Below are 22,812 nucleotides of genomic sequence, written 5' to 3'. Positions count from 1 at the left end.
TCCTCTTGATACTAATTCTATACGTTTGGATAAGGTTTTTAAAGCTCCTGCGGTTATTCCAGAAGTCTTTCCTGTTCCTAATGCTATTTCTGCAGTAATTTCCAAGGAATGGGATAAATTGGGTAATTCATTTACTCCTTCTAAACGTTTTAAGCAATTATATCCTGTTCCGCCTGACAGGTTAGAATTTTGGGACAAAATCCCTAAAGTTGATGGGGCTATTTCTACCCTTGCTAAACGTACTACCATTCCTACGTCAGATGGTACCTCGTTTAAGGATCCTTTAGATAGAAAAATTGAATATTTTCTAAGAAAAGCTTATCTATGTTCAGGTAATCTTCTTAGACCTGCTATATCATTGGCTGATGTTGCTGCAGCTTCAACTTTTTGGTTGGAAACTCTAGCGCAACAAGTAACAAATCGTGATTCTCATGATATTATTATTCTTCTCCAGCATGCTAATAATTTCATCTGTGATGCCATTTTTGATATTATTAGAGTTGATGTTAGGTTTATGTCTCTGGCTATCTTAGCCAGAAGAGCTTTATGGCTTAAGACCTGGAATGCTGATATGGCTTCTAAATCAACTCTACTTTCCATTTCTTTCCAGGGAAACAAATTATTTGGTTCTCAGTTGGATTCTATTATTTCAACTGTTACTGGTGGGAAAGGAACTTTTTTACCACAGGATAAAAAGTCTAAAGTTAAAAACAGGGCTAACAATCGTTTTCGTTCCTTTCGTTTCAACAAAGAACAAAAGCCTGATCCTTCATCCTCAGGAGCAGTTTCAGTTTGGAAACCATCTCCAGTCTGGAATAAATCCAAGCCTGCTAGAAAGGCAAAGCCTGCTTCTAAGTTCACATGAAGGTACGGCCCTCATTCCAGTTCAGCTGGTAGGGGGCAGGTTACGTTTTTTCAAAGAAATTTGGATCAATTCTGTTCACAATCTTTGGATTCAGAACATTGTTTCAGAAGGGTACAGAATTGGTTTCAAGATGAGACCTCCTGCAAAGAGATTTTTTCTTTCCCGTGTCCCAGTAAATCCAGTGAAAGCTCAAGCATTTCTGAATTGTGTTTCAGATCTAGAGTTGGCTGGAGTAATTATGCCAGTTCCAGTTCCGGAACAGGGGATGGGGTTTTATTCAAATCTCTTCATTGTACCAAAGAAGGAGAATTCCTTCAGACCAGTTCTGGATCTAAAATTATTGAATCATTTTGTAAGGATACCAACGTTCAAGATGGTAACTGTAAGGACTATATTGCCTTTTGTTCAGCAAGGGAATTATATGTCCACAATAGATTTACAGGATGCATATCTGCATATTCCGATTCATCCAGATCATTATCAGTTCCTGAGATTCTCTTTTCTAGACAAGCATTACCAATTTGTGGCTCTACCGTTTGGCCTTGCTACAGCTCCAAGAATTTTCACAAAGATTCTCGGTGCCCTTCTGTCTGTAATCAGAGAACAGGGTATTGTGGTATTTCCTTATTTGGACGATATCTTGGTACTTGCTCAGTCTTTACATTTAGCAGAATCTCATACGAATCGACTTGTGTTGTTTCTTCAAGATCATGGTTGGAGGATCAATTTACCAAAAAGTTCTTTGATTCCTCAAACAAGGGTAACCTTTCTGGGTTTCCAGATAGATTCAGTGTCCATGACTCTGTCTTTAACAGACAAGAGACGTCTAAAATTGATTACAGCTTGTCGAAACCTTCAGTCTCAATCATTCCCTTCGGTAGCCTTATGCATGGAAATTCTAGGTCTTATGACTGCTGCATCGGACGCGATCCCCTTTGCTCGTTTTCACATGCGACCTCTTCAGCTCTGTATGCTGAACCAATGGTGCAGGGATTACACGAAGATATATCAATTAATATCTTTAAAACCGATTGTTCGACACTCTCTAACGTGGTGGACAGATCACCTTCGTTTAATTCAGGGGGCTTCTTTTGTTCTTCCGACCTGGACTGTAATTTCAACAGATGCAAGTCTCACAGGTTGGGGAGCTGTGTGGGGATCTCTGACGGCACAAGGAGTTTGGGAATCTCAGGAGGTGAGATTACCGATCAATATCTTGGAACTCCGTGCAGTTTTCAGAGCTCTTCAGTTTTGGCCTCTTCTGAAGAGAGAATCGTTCATTTGTTTTCAGACAGACAATGTCACAACTGTGGCATACATCAATCATCAAGGAGGGACTCACAGTCCTCTGGCTATGAAAGAAGTATCTCGAATTTTGGTTTGGGCGGAATCCAGCTCCTGTCTAATCTCTGCGGTTCATATCCCAGGTGTAGACAATTGGGAAGCGGATTATCTCAGTCGCCAAACGTTGCATCCGGGCGAATGGTCTCTTCACCCAGAGGTATTTCTTCAGATTGTTCAAATGTGGGGGCTCCCAGAGATAGATCTGATGGCCTCTCATCTAAACAAGAAACTTCCCAGGTATCTGTCCAGATCCCGGGATCCTCAGGCGGAGGCAGTGGATGCATTATCACTTCCTTGGAAGTATCATCCTGCCTATATCTTTCCGCCTCTAGTTCTTCTTCCAAGAATAATCTCCAAGATTCTGAGGGAATGCTCGTTTGTTCTGCTAATAGCTCCGGCATGGCCTCACAGGTTTTGGTATGCGGATCTTGTCCGGATGGCATCTTGCCAACCATGGACTCTTCCGTTAAGACCAGACCTTCTGTCACAAGGTCCTTTTTTCCATCCGGATCTGAAATCCTTAAATTTAAAGGTATGGAGATTGAACGCTTGATTCTTGGTCAAAGAGGTTTCTCTGACTCCGTGATTAATACTATGTTACAGGCTCGTAAATCTGTATCTCGAGAGATATATTATAGAGTCTGGAAGACTTATATTTCTTGGTGTCTTTCTCATCATTTTTCTTGGCATTCTTTTAGAATACCGAGAATTTTACAGTTTCTTCAGGATGGTTTAGATAAGGGTTTGTCCGCAAGTTCTTTGAAAGGACAAATCTCCGCTCTTTCTGTTCTTTTTCACAGAAAGATTGCTATTCTTCCTGATATTCATTGTTTTGTACAAGCTTTGGTTCGTATAAAACCTGTCATTAAGTCAATTTCTCCTCCTTGGAGTTTGAATTTGGTTCTGGGAGCTCTTCAAGCTCCTCCGTTTGAACCTATGCATTCATTGGACATTAAATTACTTTCTTGGAAAGTTTTGTTCCTTTTGGCCATCTCTTCTGCTAGAAGAGTTTCTGAATTATCTGCTCTTTCTTGTGAGTCTCCTTTTCTGATTTTTCATCAGGATAAGGCGGTGTTGCGAACTTCTTTTGAATTTTTACCTAAAGTTGTGAATTCCAACAACATTAGTAGAGAAATTGTGGTTCCTTCATTATGTCCTAATCCTAAGAATTCTAAGGAGAAATCGTTGCATTCTTTGGATGTTGTTAGAGCTTTGAAATATTATGTTGAAGCTACGAAATCTTTCCGTAAGACTTCTAGTCTATTTGTTATCTTTTCCGGTTCTAGGAAAGGCCAGAAAGCTTCTGCCATTTCTTTGGCATCTTGGTTGAAATCTTTAATTCATCTTGCCTATGTTGAGTCGGGTAAAATTCCGCCTCAGAGAATTACAGCTCATTCTACTAGGTCAGTTTCTACTTCCTGGGCGTTAAGGAATGAAGCTTCGGTTGACCAGATCTGCAAAGCAGCAACTTGGTCCTCTTTGCATACTTTTACTAAATTCTACCATTTTGATGTATTTTCTTCTTCTGAAGCAGTTTTTGGTAGAAAAGTTCTTCAGGCAGCGGTTTCAGTTTGAATCTTCTGCTTATGTTTTTTGTTAAACTTTATTTTGGGTGTGGATTATTTTCAGCAGGAATTGGCTGTCTTTATTTTATCCCTCCCTCTCTAGTGACTCTTGTGTGGAAAGATCCACATCTTGGGTAGTCATTATCCCATACGTCACTAGCTCATGGACTCTTGTTAATTACATGAAAGAAAACATAATTTATGTAAGAACTTACCTGATAAATTCATTTCTTTCATATTAACAAGAGTCCATGAGGCCCACCCCTTTTTTGTGGTGGTTATGATTTTTTTGTATAAAGCACAATTATTCCAATTCCTTATTTTATATGCTTCGCACTTTTTTTCTTATCACCCCACTTCTTGGCTATTCGTTAAACTGATTTGTGGGTGTGGTGAGGGGTGTATTTATAGGCATTTTAAGGTTTGGGAAACTTTGCCCCTCCTGGTAGGAATGTATATCCCATACGTCACTAGCTCATGGACTCTTGTTAATATGAAAGAAATGAATTTATCAGGTAAGTTCTTACATAAATTATGTTTTTAAGGTGTGGAGTTTGAACGCTTGATTCTTGGTCAAAGAGGTTTCTCTGACTCTGTGATTGATACTATGTGACAGGCTCGTAAATCTGTATCTAGAGAGATATATTATAGAGTCTGGAAGACTTATATTTCTTCAGGATGGTTTAGATAAAGGTTTGTCCGCAAGTTTCTTGAAAGACAAATCTCTGCTCTTTCTGTTCTTTTTCATAGAAGGATTGCTAATCTTCCTGATATTCATTGTTTTGTACAAGCTTTGGTTTGTATAAAACCTGTCATTAAGTCAATTTCTCCTCTTTGGAGTTTGAATTTGGTTCTGGGGGCTCTTCAAGCTTCTCCTTTTGAACCCATGCATTCTTTGGTCGTTATATTACTTTCTTGGAAAGTTTTGTTTCTTTTGGCCATCTCTTCTGCCAGAAGAATCTCTGAATTATCTACTCTTTTTTGTGAGTCTCCTTTTCTGATTTTGCATCAGGATAAGGCGGTGCTGCGAACTTCTTTTGAATTTTTTACCTAAGGTTGTGAATTCTAACAACATTAGTAGAGAAATTGTGGTTCCTTCATTATGTCCTAATCCTATGAATTCTAAGGAGAAATCATTGCATTTTTTGGATGCTGTTAGAGCTTTGTATTATTATGTTGAAGCTACTAAGTCTTTCCGAAAGACTTCTAGTCTATTTGTCATCTTTTCCGGTTCTAGAAAAGACTTTCTTGGTTGAAATCTTTATTTCATCATGCCTATGTTGAGTCGGGTAACACTCCGCCTCAAAGGATTACAGCTCATTCTACTAGGTCAGTTTCTACTTCCTGGGCGTTTAAGAATGAAGCTTCGGTTGATCAGATTTGCAAAACAGCAACTTGGTCCTCTTTGCATACTTTTACTAAATTCTACCATTTTGATGTGTTTTCTTCTTCTGAAGCAGTTTTTGGTAGAAACGTACTTCAGGCAGTGGTTTCAGTTTGAATCTTCTGCTTATGTTTTTTCATTAAAATTTTATTCTGGGTGTGGATTATTTTCAGCAGGAATTGGCTGTCTTTATTTTATCCCTCCCTCTCTAGTGACTCTTGTGTGGAAAGATCCACATCTTGGGTAGTCATTATCCCATACGTCACTAGCTCATGGACTCTTGCTAATTACATGAAAGAAAACATAATTTATGTAAGAACTTACCTGATAAATTCATTTCTTTCATATTAGCAAGAGTCCATGAGGCCCGCCCTTTTTTTGTGGTGGTTATGATTTTTTTGTATAAAGCACAATTATTCCAATTCCTTATTTTATATGCTTTCGCACTTTTTTCTTATCACCCCACTTCTTGGCTATTCGTTAAACTGAATTGTGGGTGTGGTGAGGGGTGTATTTATAGGCATTTTAAGGTTTGGGAAACTTTGCCCCTCCTGGTAGGAATGTATATCCCATACGTCACTAGCTCATGGACTCTTGCTAATATGAAAGAAATGAATTTATCAGGTAAGTTCTTACATAAATTATGTTTCTCTGAGGCTGACTGCGTGGAGATTGAACTCTTAGTCTTAGCCAAGAGAGGTTTCTCTAAGAGTGTCATTAATACTCTTCATCAAGCTTGTAAACCAGTTACTTGGCATATCTATCATAAGGTGTGGAGGACCTACTTGTTCTGGTGTGAAGAGCGTGGTTTTTCCTGGCGCAAAGTTAAGGTTGTCAGGCTCTTATCTTTTCTCCAGGATGGGCTGGAGAAGGGCCTTTCTGCTAGTTCCCTGAGGGGACAGATTTTGGCCCTGTCGGTTTTATTGCACAAGAGACTGGCTGAGCTTCCAGACGTGCAGTCCTTTGTTAAGGCTGATTAGGTTCAGACTTATGTTTAGATCTGGGGTTCATCCTTGGAGCCTAAATCTTGTTCTTCGGGGTTTGCAACAGGTTCTGTTTGAGCCTCTGCATTCCATTGACATTAAATTGTTATCTTGGAAGTTTCTCTTTTTATTGTCTATTGCCTCTGCGCGCAGAGTTTCTGAGATCTCTGCTTTGCAATGTGAGCCCCCTTATCTTATTTTTCATGCAGGTAAGGCAGTTTTACGTACTAAATTAGGTTTTCTTCCTAAGTTTGTGTTAGATCACAACATCAATCAGGAGATTGGTGTGCCTTCCTTGTGTCTTAATCCTTCTTCATCGAAGGAACGCTTACTTCACAATTTGTATGTGGTTCGCGTCTTGAAGTTCTATCTTCAGGCTACTAAGGAGTTTAGACGTTCTACCTCTTTGTCTATTCAGAGAAGCATAAGGGGCAGAAGGCTACTTCGACTTCCCTATCTTTTTGTTTAAAGGGACAGTCTACCATAGAATTGTTATTGTTTTAAAAGATAGATAATCCCTTTATTACCCATTCCCCAGTTTTGCATAACCAACAGTTATATTAATATACTTTTTACCTCTTTGATTACCTTGTATCTAGGAACCTTCTTCCAGCCCCCTGATCACATGACTGTGACTGTTTATTATCTATTGTCTTAAATTTAGCATTGTTTTGTGCTAAATCTTAAATAACCCCCTGTGCCTGAACACAGTGTTATCTATATGGCCCACATGTACTTTCTGTCTCTGTGTTGAAAAGAGATTTAAAAAGCATGTGATAAGAGGCAGCCCTCAAAGGCTTAGAAATTTGCATATGAGCCTACCTATGTTTAGTTTAAACTAAGAATACCAAGAGAAAAAAGCAAATTTGATGATAAAAGTAAATTGGAAAGTTGATTAAACTTAAAAGTCCTATCTGAATAATGAAAGTTTAATTTATACTAGACTGTCCCTTTAAGGAGTGTCATCCGCTTAGCTTGCGAGACAGCGGGACATCGTCCTCCTGAAAGGATAACGGCTTATTCCACTAGAGCAGTGGCTTCCTCTTGGGCCTTTGAGAACAAGGCCTCTATGGATCAGATTTGTAAGGCGGCTACCTGGTCCTCCTTACACACTTTTTCAAAATTTTACAAGTTTGATATTTTTGCTTCGGGCTGAAGCAGCTTTCGGGAGAAAAGTTTTGCAGGCTGTGGTGCCCTCAGAATAGGGTCTGCCTCTTCCTTTTTATTCCCATCCCGTTATTCAGTCAGTGTCCTCTGGAGCTTGGGTATAGTTTTCCCAACAGTAAGGAATGAAGCCGTGGACTCTCCCTATCTTAGGAAAGAAAACATAATTAATGCTTACCAGATAAATTCCTTTCCTTCTGGATAGGGAGAGTCCACGGCCCGCCCGTTTTTTTCTTGTCTATGGGGGGTCCCCTATTTATTTTATTCTTTTGGCACCATTTATTCCCTAATGTTTCTCCTACTTTTCCTTGATCCCTCGGCAGAATGACTGGGGTAATGAGGAAGTGGGAGGGATATTTAAGCCTTTGGCTGGGGTGCCTTTGCCTCCTCCTGGTGGCCAGGTGTCGTATTTCCCAACAGTAAGGAATAAAGCCGTGGACTCCCCCTATCCGGAATGAAAGGAATTTATCTGGTGAGATTTTCTGCTGTTTATTTGGCTACTTGGTTGAAGCTTTTGATTCATATGGTTTGCATATTTTTTTTCTACCATTTTAATGTTTTTGCTTCTTCTGAGGCAGCCTTTGGTAGGGTGTCCTCTAGGCAGTTGTCTCCTGTTGATTTATTTTTGCCTGTTTTTTTGCTAAAGTAAACTACTAGTTATTTTTATTGCCTTTTCTTTAGTTTCTATTAGGGGCTCAGTGAAAAATTATATTTCTTAGATCATACCCTTTTCTGTTATTACTCGTGTAATCCACAGCTTGGGTATTAGTTCCCAGGTGTAACGGATCGTGGACTCTTCACCTGCATGAAAGAAAACATAATTTATGCTTACCTGATAAACTCCTTTATTTCATTGTGGTAAGAGTCCACAAGGCCCCGCCATATTTTTTTTCTGCGTTTTTTTCTTCTTCTTTTTTTGCGCAAATCTTTTTTCCATGCTCCTATTTTGAAATTGCTCAAAATTACTTTTCCTTCCTCTTTGTGCACAGCTTTACATTAGACTGAGGTATTGGTGAGATGGGAATCTTTGACATCTCCTAGTGGTAGGGAAGGGTAATTGCCAAGAGTAATGGATCATAGACTCTCACCACCATGAAAATAATGAATTTATCAGGTAAGCATAAATTATGTTTTTCTGCAGGCCTGGTCTTTGTTTGTACATAATTCCATGGTAAGGGAAATAGTTTCTCAAGGGTACAAAGTACTATTTCGATCACTTCCTCCTCAAGAGAGGTTGCTTATGTCTCAAAGATAAACAAGCACCACTCCTCCTCCAGTGGGTTCAGGATCTAGAGGATATCAGTCTGTAGTTTTTTTTTATTTATTTTTTATCGGATTTTATCAAGTTCTGGGTGCTCTACTATTAAGATCAATGTTGCAAATAGTTCTCTGACCTCAAGTATAACGGTTTCCTTTCTGGGAGTGATCTTAGACCCAGTCTTAATTTGACAGTTTTTAGTTGTTTTTTTTGTCCAATTAGCATAAGCTCAAACTTCAATTTGCTTCTCAGAATTTGCAGTCCCAATCCTAGGTGTCTGTAGTTCTTTACATGGAGGTAGTGGGTCTGATTGTGGCAGTAGCAGATGCCATTTCATATTCCAGGTTTTACTTACCTCCATTTCAACTATGCATGCTAAATCAAATAAATGGAGACCACACTAACCTGTCTGTTTATCCATATGTATTCTTCAGTTAAAGGATCTATTTTCTGCTGGTTATTCCTCATTCCAATTTTTTGGGAAATGGTTTTCCTTGTCCGTCATGGGAAATAATTGCCACAGACACCACCCTTTTAGGATAACTATCTGGGAACTCTGTGCGATCTTTAGAGTTCTTTAGCTATAGCTTATTCTCTAGACTGTTCTTTTCTTTTTTTTTTTTTTTTTAATTTTATTTATTGAGGTTTACCAAGTGGTACATAATAGGCAGATTACAACACACAAGCAAACAGTCTTGAAACACTTACATTAATAAGAAGTTTTAACCATTTTCTAAAAGACAACGAGAAAGCACAGTAATTTATGACATTTCAAGTTCCACAGTACCATATAACAGGACCTTCTTACTGATGAAAGGGGTCACTCTTGAACCCTATTGATCTCTGGGGAGCTTAATTGAAAGAAGGCAATAGGAATATAGGGGACCACTTTTGGTTCCCGATGGATGGTAAAACCTCATTTTTACAATTATATGGTTAAAGTGTTCTAAACAAACTGCATTGGGATAGAGATAAACCATTAAACTGAAATATCAAGCCACATCCATGTAATGTAAGGCTTACGAGCCCACCCTAATAGGGAGTAGAAAGGCGCGTATTGTGCAATTTGTACCCCCTCACTTAGAAGGTATAGCTTGTAATAAACATGCATTTTCAACTATCAATAGTGTCACAACAGACAAAAAACACACAAAAAAAACATAACAGAATGAATAAATATTACCACAGTTACTTTGTCTATCTGTGTCTAATCCCAATAAATTAATACTATATTAATGGAGTACTAAATGTCAGGGGATGAATGTTAGATTCTTCCATGGGGTCACTCCATATCTTTATATAGTAACTTATAACATTCACAAAGGTCTGATTGTTACTCTAGTGTAGGTGAAACGAAGAGATTCTTGCTTCACTTGAAAATCAATAATTGAATCTTTACCCCCATCTAGTGGAGAAGCCTGGTATTTATGTAAGATCTTGTAACAGCTTGCTGGAAATCCAATGTCTACCTGGGGATACGGGATATCGGCTGTGAGTATAGACAAGTACAGATACAGATATTTTGTAAAGGTTCTACACAGTTAGCACAGTCTTAGCCCCTAATACTTATAGAGGCAAGATATCATATACGGGAATAAAACTCCTCTGAACAAGTAGGAAGCAAGAGAAGCAACTTTAACACAACTAAAGAATTTACTTATTGCCATCTGCCAGACTTAATAAGAGGTAGTTAACATAATATATATAAGTGCTTGTAGGTCAAGGAATATAATGGGAGAGATTACAGACACATAATGAACTAATAGTATGATATTCACATGTATTTAATAAAATTAAACAGTGATTGGCAGTTAATTCTAAGCTGAACCTTTTGTTCTATGTATATCTGGGGACCCGGTGCTTCAGACCTATATGTAGAGGAGGACACAGGAGCTTATTTACCAAAAGAGAGAGAGAGAGGGGGTAAATGAAGCACGTAATCTCTGGGATTAGTCAAACCTAAGGTTGTCATCTACAGAGATGATATGCGTGTACCAAGTAGATAAATAAACACTATATAACTCACTTATATAAAAAAGAAATATTGAAAATACGACAAGAGAGCACTATAATGGTTGCTACAGTCAGCTAAGCTACACATATATTTACTGCTATTATAAACTAAGTAGGCTAGTGACAATAAAACAATCAGGTAGTCTGTGCACTGCTATTCATTTGTAAATAATTCAAGCGCTATATATGAATTACCCAATCCCAGTTTTATCTATACCACAAAACTGTCCCATAGAGATGAGGAGCCTTCTGTCCATTGACCCGGGTGAAGGAGGATTGTGCGCTGTTATCAAGTTCCCAGCTATGTTCCGGGGTCTGTATGTGAGTGATTTACTTATATCTAAGACACTTTGAGTGCAGTGGTTGCAATCTGAGATGTTAATTGGGGCTGCTGTTCCAAGAATGGCGTCCTTTGATGCAGAATATGATAGAGTATTGTGCCGGCTATTAACAGATGTGCTCAGCCAGTCATCTCCTGTGGGTCTCACTACTGCCAAGCCGTGATCTGGCTCTCTCCATTGCTGCGGAGGGTAAATAAGAGCAGGACTCTGACCATATGGGTCCCGCTGCTGTAGAGTCGCTTCTCCAGGAGCGCATACTATAATCCTTGTAATAGCGACATGAGCTCCAGGCAATACTTGATTGTTGTGGCCATGTGGGATCTCCCTTTCAATACAACCCTTGTAGTGTCCTAGAAGTTCCTTTTCCTTTACGCGTCCACAATTCCTACTAGCAGCTGCATCCACAAGCCCTTCATCGGTAGCCTTGCAGTACATATTCTGCATCGTAGGTAAAAGTTGGCCATCAGCGTGTGCAACTCTTGGCTGAGGACAGGAAACAGTTATGGTATGATCTTCCACTAGGTGCACATCATCTCCTTCAAGAGAATCTGCCTCCCATGCTTCATCCGTTAGGCTAACATTGCCGCTAGTAAGGGTAGATGATTTCACATCAAAGCACCTCTCGATTAGTAAGTGCAGTTTTGCGAAGTGCTCCTCTAGAAGTATACAGGTTTTTCTCTCAGACTCATTTATTGATAGCTCCATAATAATTTGCCACTTAGGGCATTGGCTGCACAATAGGTGCAGCAGTTGTGGGGACAAGAGAGGCTTCAAAAAATAGGGGAAGGCCTCAAACAATAAAGTCCGGTACTGAGGGCTGGGGAGCCACACCACGATCCAAAACCCTATCTCTTGGGTCAGGGCGTCCTCAGATAAACCTCTCCACCTGATTAGATATGTTAATATCAAATTTTCAGCCCAAAATGAGAAGAAAGGTGGTGAAGGGCTCAGGAGCTGAAGCTCAGTGCAACCAGTGATGGCCGCTGCCCGGAAGTCCCTCCTAGACTGTTCTTTTCATTTGTTTTCAGTCTGATATCTATTATTATCTGGAGATTAAAGAGTTTTCTCGCATACTATGTTGGTCAGCAGCTCATCTCTTTATCACCTCAGTATTTTACATTCCTGGGGTCAACATTTAGGAAGTGGTTTTATCTCTCAAGGACAGGTTCCCTCAATCAGATTTGCGATTAGTTGGTGTTGCTGGGGTCTTCTAGAGATTGAATGTATTGCATCCTGTCTGTTTCTCAGTCTCCCCAAATATGAGTCGAGGTTGTGAGAGCTTCAAGTGGAGTTGATAGATCCTTTAACAATTCTGTAATCCTTTCCTCCAGTTGTACTTCTTCTGGGAGTAATTGCTCAGATTAACAGGCTGCAGTATGCCAATCTAGTTTTGGATATTCAGCTCTCCTCTGTGGCATCTCCTTTCATGCCCAGGTCTGTTATCTCAATCTTCTTTCTTTTCCACATTCTTCATTCTGTCAATTTGTCTACTTAATGGTTGAACGCTTAGTTCTTTTCCAAAGAGGTTCTTTGATTCTGTGGTGGATGCCTTGATTCCAAATCACAAGCTAGTCATTGTAAATTCTTGCTGGCATTCAGCTTCTTGAATTTTACAAGATGATTTAGACAAGAGTCTGTTAGTCAGCACTCAAATAGATAACATTTCTGCACTTTCAGTTTTCTCGCACAGAAGGATTGTTCATCTTCTGAATATTCATGCATTTGTTCAGGCTTTGGTCAGAATCAGATCAGTTACCATGCCCTTTTTGCCTTCAGGAAATATGAACTTAGTCCTCAGGGCTTTTTAAGTTCCCCCCTTTGAACTTTTGTGGTTTATCTTGGAAGGTTTCTTTGGAGATTATTAATCAGGAATTTGTAGTTCCTTCTTTATGTCCTAGTCATAGACTCCACAGCTTGGGTATTAATTTCCAAAAGTAAGTCATTTTGTGTACTCTTACCACCAAGAAACAAAATAATTTATCAATTGTGACATCTGAGTCTCAAGGATTTTACATTAGAACAGCTAAAATAATAAGAACTGGCATCTGTGATTCTCCTTAGAAAATCCAAATGCAAAGTACCCTGTCAACCTATGAAAACATGTGCTAAACATTAGATAATAAGTAAAAGACATCTACAATATCCACACTTGAACGGCTCCAATGACTTAGTAATACCCAATGAAAGAAGCTTCCTCAGTTACTGCAACTTCCCAAAAGTTTTTCTAGCTTCCCCAAAGTGATTAGAGCTTCCCCAGACATCAGTCAAGACTTGATGTTGGGTGAAACAGAACTGTTTTTATACACACACATTGTTTACATTACAGGTGCTTTGGATTCACTGCGCCAGGTGTGTCAGTATATACGTGGGCTATCTAAATGTCAGGAGAATGATCGCCAACTAAAGAGAGTACAGAAGATGCTAAAGGGTCGACAGCTTCAAATTGTAAACCCAGGTGAGATGTTTTCATTTCACATATTGTCTGCCTGCATCTTGTATCACTGTGAATATGTTTAGTTAGGAACTTTTATTTTGTCTTTCAGGAAGACGTTTTATCAGAGAGGGGTGGCTGTTTCTTGTTCCTCCCAGTGGCGAGGATGTCAAGCATCGTATGATGTTTCTTTTCTCTGATCTTCTCTTGGTCACCTCACCTTGTCATCCTTTACATCCACTTAATGCTCGGAAGTTTTCATGTCGTGCACTTTACCCTCTAAGAGAATGTCGTGTTGAGCGAGTACTGGGACATACACAAAGCCAAGGAGGGCTTGTCAGTGTAAGTGTCACCATCTTTCATGGTTTTACACTTATTTTCCAAACACATCTATATATTTTTTATATTTCTGCATTTTAAGAAGCTGAATTCACAGATTTTCTGTATTGCATTAATGCTCGGAAGGGCTTTATTTAATAAGTTATTTCTGAAGTCTTCTGAAAAGCAATCAGATTAAAGTGCAAAGTTAAATAATTATTTGGTTACCCTTATATATATCTCAGGCACTCTTGTATTTGTAGATAAATGGGTTACAAAGTCTGAAACAAAAGAGTGCTTTACCCCTGCAATTATTTAGGAAAAATTCTCACTGAATCATACAGGAACACTTTTTAACCATTTCTACTTTATCTTTTTTGGTTTAACTATTCAATCATACACGTTTAAAAACACTTAAACTCTCTAGATATCAATATATAGCATAGATGTGTGAATAATACCGCTGAGAATCATGTATCTAGATGTGAAACATACTTGGTTTGTATAATATCAAGCAGTCAGATACAAACATTATATTTTGTAGCCGGCTATTAATAAATTCAGAAATAATGCTGTAACAAGAGGACCTGTTAATATGTTGGATGTCAGATTGCGAGATTAAAGCAAATAAGATAATAATCTTTCTGTAATTATAAAGTGCTTGCTTGCACAGTTAACTTTAGCACAGCTATTCAGTGTAATACATTCTGTCTGCTTAAGCCCCTTCTATAGCGGGTGCTAGATTAACATTTAACTGACTTGTTTCACTAACATAGCACAATATCTGATCTCAGAATATAACACACATTTACAAGCTATTGGCAATCAACAGTTATCATAGAGAGTAAGCGGTTAAAAAAATGAGAGTATGAACTCTCTGAAGCCAGACCCCTGACTAGTGATGTTGCAAACTTAAAATTTTCAGTTGGCTAACACGAACTTCCGCAAATGTTCGCGAACGGGCGAACCGCCATTGACTTCAATAGGCAGGCGAATTTTAAAACCCACAGGGAGTCTTTCTGGCAACAATAGTGATGGAAAAGTTGTTTCAAGGGTACTAACACCTGGACTGTGGCATGCCGGAGGGGGATCCATGGCAAAACTCCCACGTAAAATTACATAGTTGATGCAGAGTCTGGTTTTAAGCCATAAAGGGCATAAATCACATTCCTAAATTGTTTGGAATAACGTGCTTTAAAACATCAGGTATGATGTTGTATCGATCAGGTAGTGTAAGGGTTACGCCCGCTTCACAGTGACAGACCAAACTCCCCGTTTAACGCACCGCAAACAGTCCATTTGCACAACCGCAAACTCCCCATTTGTACAAGGTTGGATACCAAGCTAGATATGTCCCGTTCCTTGTCCTCACTGATGTCATTGAAGATCTCTTCCTCCACCCAGCCACGTACAACACCAAGGGTCCCCGAAAGGTGACAACAAGCCCCCTGGGACGCCTGCTGTTTGCTCTTCCACCTCCTCAAAGCCACCTTCCTCCTCTGACTCCTCTTCTTCAGACTCCTCTCTCTGCGTTGCCTCTCTCTCTCTTTTTTTAAATGTACACTTACACTACTATTAAACAAGATATGAGTGGTGGCACTGGGCAAGTGGGCACAGTATACGCTGTGAGCCTGACACAAAAAAGCAGACTGAGGTTTCACAGTCCAAAATTATTTTTTTTTTAAATTTACACTACTGTTACACCAGATATGAGTGGTGGCACTGGGCAAGTGGGCACAGTATATGCTGTGAGCCTGGCACGCACACTGGCAGGCAGGCAACTGCAATTAGATTACACTAGCAGACTGATGTTTCACATTTAAAAAAGTTTTTTTTTTTTTTTTTTAAATTTACACTACTTTTACACCAGATATGAGTGGTGGCACTGGGCAAGTGGGCCTGGCACACACACTGGCAGGCAACTGCAATTAGATTACACAAGCAGACTGATGTTTCACAGCTAAAAAAGTTTTTTTTTTTTTTTTAATTTACACTACTGTTACACCAGATATGAGTGGTGGCACTGGGCAAGTGGGCCTGGCACACACGCTGGCAGGCAGGCAACTGCAATTAGATTACACTAGCAGACTGATGTTTCACAGTCAAAAAATTTTTTTTTTTTTAAATTTACACTACTGTTACACCAGATATGAGTGGTGACACTGGGCAAGTGGCTTGGCAGGCAGGCAACTACAATTAGATTACACAGGGGGAAAAAAAAACAGACTGATGTTCTAGCCCTAAAAAAGGCTTTTTGGGGTGCTGTCCTTACAGCAGAGATCAGATGAGTCCTTCAGGACTGTAGTGGACACTGAATACACTAGCCTAGCTATCAATTTCCCTATTAAATCACCAGCAGCTACACTGTCCCTCCGTTGCAAACGCGAACAAGCTATGTTCGCCGGGAACTATTCGCCGGCGAACAATTCGCGTCATCACTACCCCTTACAAGTGTTTCGCTCACGCTTCCTCAGAGGGGTTACTCTTGTATTTGTATCGGACACCTGTGTAAGGACACTTTTTCTGTAAATAACATAATTTATGTAAGAACTTACCTGATAAATTCATTTCTTTCATATTGGCAGGAGTCCATGAGCTAGTGACCTATGGGATATACATTCCTACCAGGAGGGGCAAAGTTTCCCAAACCTCAAAATGCCTATAAATATACCCCTCAACATACCCACAATTCAGTTTAACGAATAGCCAAGAAGTGGGGTGATAAGAAAGGAGCAAAAGCATCAAACAAGGAATTGGAATAATTGTGCTTTATACAAAAAAATCATAACCACCACAAAAAGGGTGGGCCTCATGGACTCTTGCCAATATGAAAGAAATGAATTTATCAGGTAAGTTCTTACATAAATTATGTTTTCTTTCATGTAATTGGCAAGAGTCCATGAGCTAGTGACGTATGGGATAGCAGATACCCAAGATGTGGAGCTTCCACGCAAGAGTCACTAGAGAGGGAGGGATAAAATAAAGACAGCCAATTCCGCTGAAAAAATAATCCACAACCCAAATCAAAAAGTTTTAATCTTATAATGAAAAAAACTGAAATTATAAGCAGAAGAATCAAACTGAAACAGCTGCCTGAAGTACTTTTCTACCAAAAACTGCTTCAGAAGAAGAAAAAACATCAAAATGGTAGAATTTAGTAAAAGTATGCAAAGAAGACCAAGTTGCTGCTTTGCAAATCTGATCAACAGAAGCTTCATTCTTAAAAGCCCAGGAAGTAGAAACTGACCTAGTAGAATGAGCCGTAATCCTTTGAGGCGGGGATTTACCCGACTCCACATAAGCATGATGAATCAAAGACTTTAACCAAGAAGCCAAAGAAATGGCAAAAGCCTTCTGACCTTTCCTAGAACCCGAAAAGACAACCAATAGACTAGAAGTCTTCCTGAAATCTTTAGTAGCTTCAACATAATATTTCAAAGCTCTAACTACATCCAAAGAATGTAAAGATCTTTCCAGAGAATTCTTAGGATTAGGACACAAAGAAGGGACAACAATTTCTCTACTAATGTTGTTAGAATTCACAACTTTAGGTAAAAAATTAAATGAAGTCCGCAACACTGCCTTATCCTGATGAAAAATCAGAAAAGGAGATTCACAAGAAAGAGCAGATAACTCAGAAACTCTTCTAGCAGAAGAGTTGGCCAAAAGGAATAAAACTTTCCAAGAAAGTAATTTAATATCCAGAGAATGCATAGGTTCAAACGGAGGAGCCTGTAAAGCCCTCAGAACCAAATTAAGACTTCAAGGAGGAGAAATAGACTTAATGACAGGCTTAATAAGAACCAAAGCCTGTACAAAACAATGAATATCAGGATGATTAGCAATCTTTCTGTGAAAAAGTACAGAAAGAGCAGAGATTTGTCCTTTCAAGGAACTTGCGGACAAACCTTTTTCCAAACCATCCTGAAGAAACTGTAAAATTGTAGGAATTCTAAAAGAATGCCAAGAGAATTTATATGAAGAACACCAAGAAATGTAAGTCTTCCAGACTCAGTAATAGATCTGTCTAGGCACAGATTTACGAGCCTGTAACATAGTATTAATCACTGAGTCAGAGAAACCTCTATGACTAAGTATTAAGCGTTCAATCTCCATACCTTCAAATTTAATGATTTGAGAGCCTGATGGAAAAATGGGCCTTGAGATAGAAGTTCTGGCCTTAACGGAAGTGTCCAAGGTTGGCAACTGGCCATCCGAACGAGATCCGCATACCAAAACCTGTGTGGCCATGCTGGAGCCACCAGCAGTACAAATGAACGTTCCATTAGGATTTTGGAAATCACTTTTCTCCTACATTGGTGTGTCCGGTCCACGGCTTCATCCTTACTTGTGGGATATTCTCTTCCCCTACAGGAAATGGCAAAGAGAGCACACAGCAAGAGCTGTCCATATAGCCCCCCCTCTGGCTCCGCCCCCCAGTCATTCTCTTTGCCGCTCTGAACAAGTAGCATCTCCACGGGGATGGTAAAGAGTATGTGGTGTTAGTTGTAGTTTTTTATTTCTTCTATCAAGAGTTTATTTTAAAATAGTGCCGGTTTGTACTATTTACTCTACAACAGAAAGTGATGAAGAGTTCTGTTAAAAGAGGAGTATGATTTTAGCACCAGTAACCAGTAACTAAAATCCATTGCTGTTCCCACGCAGGACTGTTGAAACCAGAGAACTTCAGTTGGGGGGAACAGTTTGCAGACTTTTCTGCTCCAGGTATGACCAGTCTATTTTCTAACAAGACATAGTAATGCTAGAAGACTGTCAGTTTTCCCTTATGGGATCGGTAAGCCATTTTCTTACTCATAACAGAATTAAGGCTTATAAAATGGGCTCTATGCTGGTTGACACTATTGTGGGCTAAATCGATTGGTTTATATCATATTTATATGTCATTTGGAGTGTTTTGTGTATTTGGAAACACTTTTGGGAACGTTTTTATTTCGCCTGGCAGTTGTTTAGACGCCTAATCTAGTCAGCAAGGCCACTTCACTCTGGTATGCAGAGGGAGGAGGCCTCATTTTCGCGCCTCAGTTGCGCAGTTACTTCTAGAGGCAGTACATGCAGCTTCATGTGAGAGGGTCCTGTGGCTAAAAAACGGACTCAGGAAGGCTTATTTCTGTGGTGAATAACCCCTAAGGAAGGTAAAAGCCGCAGCAAAGTCTGTGGCAGGGACTGTAGTGTGTTTAAACTGGTAAATTGAAACAAATAGCTCCGGTTTGCTCATTTAAGGGTTTAGAGACTTGAAATTTGGTGTGCAATACTTTCAAAGCATTAAGACACTGGGGTGTAAATTTGGTAAAGATCGGATATTTCCTTCATAGTTTTTCAAACATTCAGAAATAAAGTGTGCTCTTTTTATTATTTAAGAGACAGTAACGGTTTTGTTTAAAAACGTTTTTATTGCATTAATAGCCTGCCAAATTCTGTCTAACATGTCTGTACCTTCAGATAGCATATGTTCTGTGTGTATGGAGGCCAAGGCGGTTCCCCCTTTAAATGTATGTACAAATTGTGCCATGGCGTCCAAACAAAGTAAGGACAGTACTGTCACATTTAATAAGGTTGCCCAAGATGATTCTTCAAATGAAGGTAGTGGGGATAGCTCATCATCTTCTCCTTCTGTGTTAACACCAGTTTTGCCCGCGCAGGCGATACCTAGTACATCTAGCGCGCCAATGCTTGTTACTATGCAGCAATTAACTGCAGTAATGGATAATTCTATAGCAAATCTTTTATCCAAACTTCCTGCATTTCCCAGAAAGCGTGATTGCTCAGTTTTAAATACAGAGGATGAGCAAGTTGGCGCTGACGATAATTTATCTGTTATACCCTCACATCAATCTGAATTGGCAGTGAGGGAGGGTCTGTCTGAGGGAGAAATTTCTGATTCAGGAAAAGTTTCTCAGCAGGCAGAACCTGATATCGTGGCATTTAAATTTAAGTTAGAACATCTCCGCGCCCTGCTTAAGGAGGTGCTAACTACTCTCGATGATTGTGACTCTTTGGTGATTCCAGAGAAGTTGTGTAAAATGGACAAATTCTTAGAGATCCCTGTGCACGCTGATGCCTTTCCGATACCCAAGAGGGTGGCGGACATAGTGACTAAGGAGTAGGAGAAGCCAGGTATACCTTTTGTTCCACCTCCTATATTTAAGAAAATGTTCCCCATTGTCGACCCCAGAAGGGACGCATGGCAAACGGTCCCTAAGGTTGAGGGGGCAGTTTCAACATTAGCCAAGCGCACAACTATTCCTATTGAGGACAGATGCGCTTTCAAAGATCCTATGGATAAAAAATTGGAAGGATTGCTTAAAAAAATATTTGTTCAACAAGGTTTCCTTCTTCAATCAATTTTGTGCATTATTCCTGTCACCACGGCAGCGTCATTTTGGTTCGAGGAACTAGAAAATTCGCTCCAAAAGGAGACTCCATATGATGAAGTCATGGACAGAATTCACGCACTAAAGTTGGCTAATTCCTTTATTTTGGATGCCGCTTTTCAATTGGCTAAGTTAGCGGCAAAAAATTAAGGTTTTGCAATAGTGGCGCGCAGAGCGCTTTGGCTAAAATCTTGGTCGGTGGATGTGTCGTCCAAAACAAAATTGCTTAATATTCCCTAACCCTTACCCTAACCCATGCCCTCCCACAGGATAGGCCTTTCAAGGCTAAGAACAAATCTAATTTTCGTTCCTTTCGCAATTTCAGGAACGGACCGACTCCTAACTCTGCAGCCTCTAGACAAGAGGGTAACACTTCCCAGCCTAAACCAGCATGGAAACAATTGCAAGGCTGGAACAAGGGTAAACAGGCCAAGAAGCCTGCTGCTGCTACCAAGACAGCATGAAGGGGTAGCCCCCGATCCGGGACCGGTTCTAGTAGGGGGCAGACTTTCTCTCTTTGCTCAGGCTTGGGCAAGAGATGTTCCAGATCCCTGGGCACTAGAAATAGTCTCTCAGGGGGGTATCTTCTAGAGTTCAAGGAACTTCCTCCAAGGGGAAGGTTCCACATGTCTCGCTTATCTTCAGACCAGATAAAGAGACAGGCATTCTTACATTGCGTAGGAGACCTATTAAAGATGGGAGTGATACACCCAGTTCCAACAGCGGAACAAGGTCTGGGTTTTTACTCAAACCTGTTTGTAGTTCCCAAAAAAGAGGGAACTTTCAGGCCAATTCTGGATCTAAAAATTCTAAACAAATTCCTCAGAGTTCCATCTTTCAAAATGGAAACCATTCGGACAATTTTACCAACAATCCAGGAGGGTCAATATATGACTACCGTGGACTTAAAGGATGCGTACCTGGACAAACATTAACAGTTCGTGGCTCTTCCATTCGGTTTAGCCACTGCTCCCAGAATTTTCACAAAGGTGCTAGGGTCCCTTCTAGCGGTTCTAAGACCGAGGGGCATTGCTGTAGCACCTTACCTAGACGACATTCTAATCCAAGTGTCGTCCCTTTCCAAAGCAAGGGCTCATACAGACATTGTTTTAGCCTTTCTCAGATCTCACGGGTGGAAGGTGAACGTAGAAAAAAGTTCCCTGTCCCCGTCCACAAGGGTTCCCTTTCTGGGAACAATAATAGATTCTGTAGAAATTAAGATTTTCCTGACAGAAGTCAGAAAATCAAAGCTTCTAAACGCTTGTCAAGTTCTTCAATCTATTCCTCAGCCTTCCATAGCTCAGTGCATGGAGGTAATAGGATTAATGATTGCAGCAATGGACGTGGTTCCTTTTGCTCGAATTCATCTATGACCATTACAACTGTGCATGCTCAAACAGTGGAATGGGGATTATGCAGACTTGTCTCCCCAGATTCAAGTAGACCAGGTAACCAGAGACTCACTCCGCTGGTGGTTGACTCGGGATCACCTGTCTCAGGGAATGAGTTTCCGCAGACCAGAGTGGGTCATCGTCACGACCGACGCCAGTCTCTTAGGCTGGGGCGCGGTCTGGGACTCCCTGAAAGCTCAGGGTCCTTGGTCTCGGAAAGAGTCTCTCCTCCCGATAAACATTTTGGAACTGAGAGCGATATTCAATGCGCTCCTGGCCTGGCCTCACCTAGCGAAGGCCAGATTCATAAGATTTCAGTCGGACAACATGACTGTAGCGTACATCAATCATCAGGGGGGAACAAAGAGTTCCTTGACGATGAGAGAGGTATCCAAGATCATCAAATGGGTGGAGGATCACTCCTGCCACCTAACTGCAATTCACATCCCAGGAGTAGACAACTGGGAGGCGGATTATTTAAGTCGTCAGACTTTCCATGCGGGGGAGTGGGAACTCCACCCGGAGGTCTTTGCCCAGTTAACTCAACTATGGGGCACTCCAGATATGGATCTGATGGCGTCTCGTCAGAACTCCAAGGTTCCCCAATACGGGTCCAGATCCAGGGATCCCAAGGCGACACTAGTGGATGCATTGGTGGCGCCTTGGTCGTTCAATCTAGTTTATGTGTTTCCACCGTTTCCTCTCCTTCCCAGGCTTGTAGCCAGGATCAAACAGGAGAAGGCCTCAGTGATTCTAATAGCTCCTGCATGGCCACGCAGGACTTGGTATGCAGACCTGGTGAATATGTCATCGGCTCCACCATGGAAGCTACCTTTGAGACAGGATCTTCTAGTACAAGGTCCATTCGAACATCCAAATCTAGTGTCTCTGCAACTGACTGCTTGGAAATTGAACGCTTGATTCTATCCAAGCGTGGGTTTTCAGATTCAGTTATAGATACTCTGGTTCAAGCCAGAAAACCTGTAACTAGGAAAATTTACCATAAGATATGGCAAAAATATATCAGTTGGTGTGAATCCAAGGGATTCTCTTGGAGTAAAATTAAAATTCCTAGGATACTTTCCTTTCTCCAAGAGGGTTGGATAAAGATTTGTCAGCTAGTTCTTTAAAGGGACAGATATCTGCTCTGTCTGTTTTGTTACACAAACGTCTGGCACCCGTGCCAGATGTACAGGCGTTTGTACAGGCGTTAGTTAGAATCAAGCCTGTCTACAGACCCATGACTCCTCCTTGGAGTCTAAATTTAGTTCTTTCAGTTCTTCAGGGGGTTCCGTTTGAACCCATGCATTCCGTAGATATTAAGTTACTATCTTGGAAAGTTCTGTTTTTGGTTGCTATTTCT

General features: G+C 40.4%; 1 protein-coding gene across 1 annotated transcript in view; it reads left to right on the top strand.

Moving 5' to 3' along the window:
• The window catches only part of ARHGEF39 (Rho guanine nucleotide exchange factor 39), a 619,672-nt gene that overhangs the window by 409,454 nt on the left and 187,406 nt on the right, over positions 1–22,812 (top strand). The window contains exons 7-8 of the mRNA XM_053696961.1: positions 13,244–13,372; positions 13,461–13,690. Of these exons, the coding sequence (XP_053552936.1) occupies positions 13,244–13,372; positions 13,461–13,690 (359 nt within the window). The remainder of the gene's footprint in view (positions 1–13,243; positions 13,373–13,460; positions 13,691–22,812) is intronic.

The sequence above is a fragment of the Bombina bombina genome, chromosome 1 (assembly GCF_027579735.1).
Source record: "Bombina bombina isolate aBomBom1 chromosome 1, aBomBom1.pri, whole genome shotgun sequence".
NCBI lineage: Eukaryota > Metazoa > Chordata > Amphibia > Anura > Bombinatoridae > Bombina > Bombina bombina.
The sequence above is the reverse complement of the archived record's forward strand: the minus strand, read 5'-3'. Positions and strand labels throughout refer to the sequence as shown.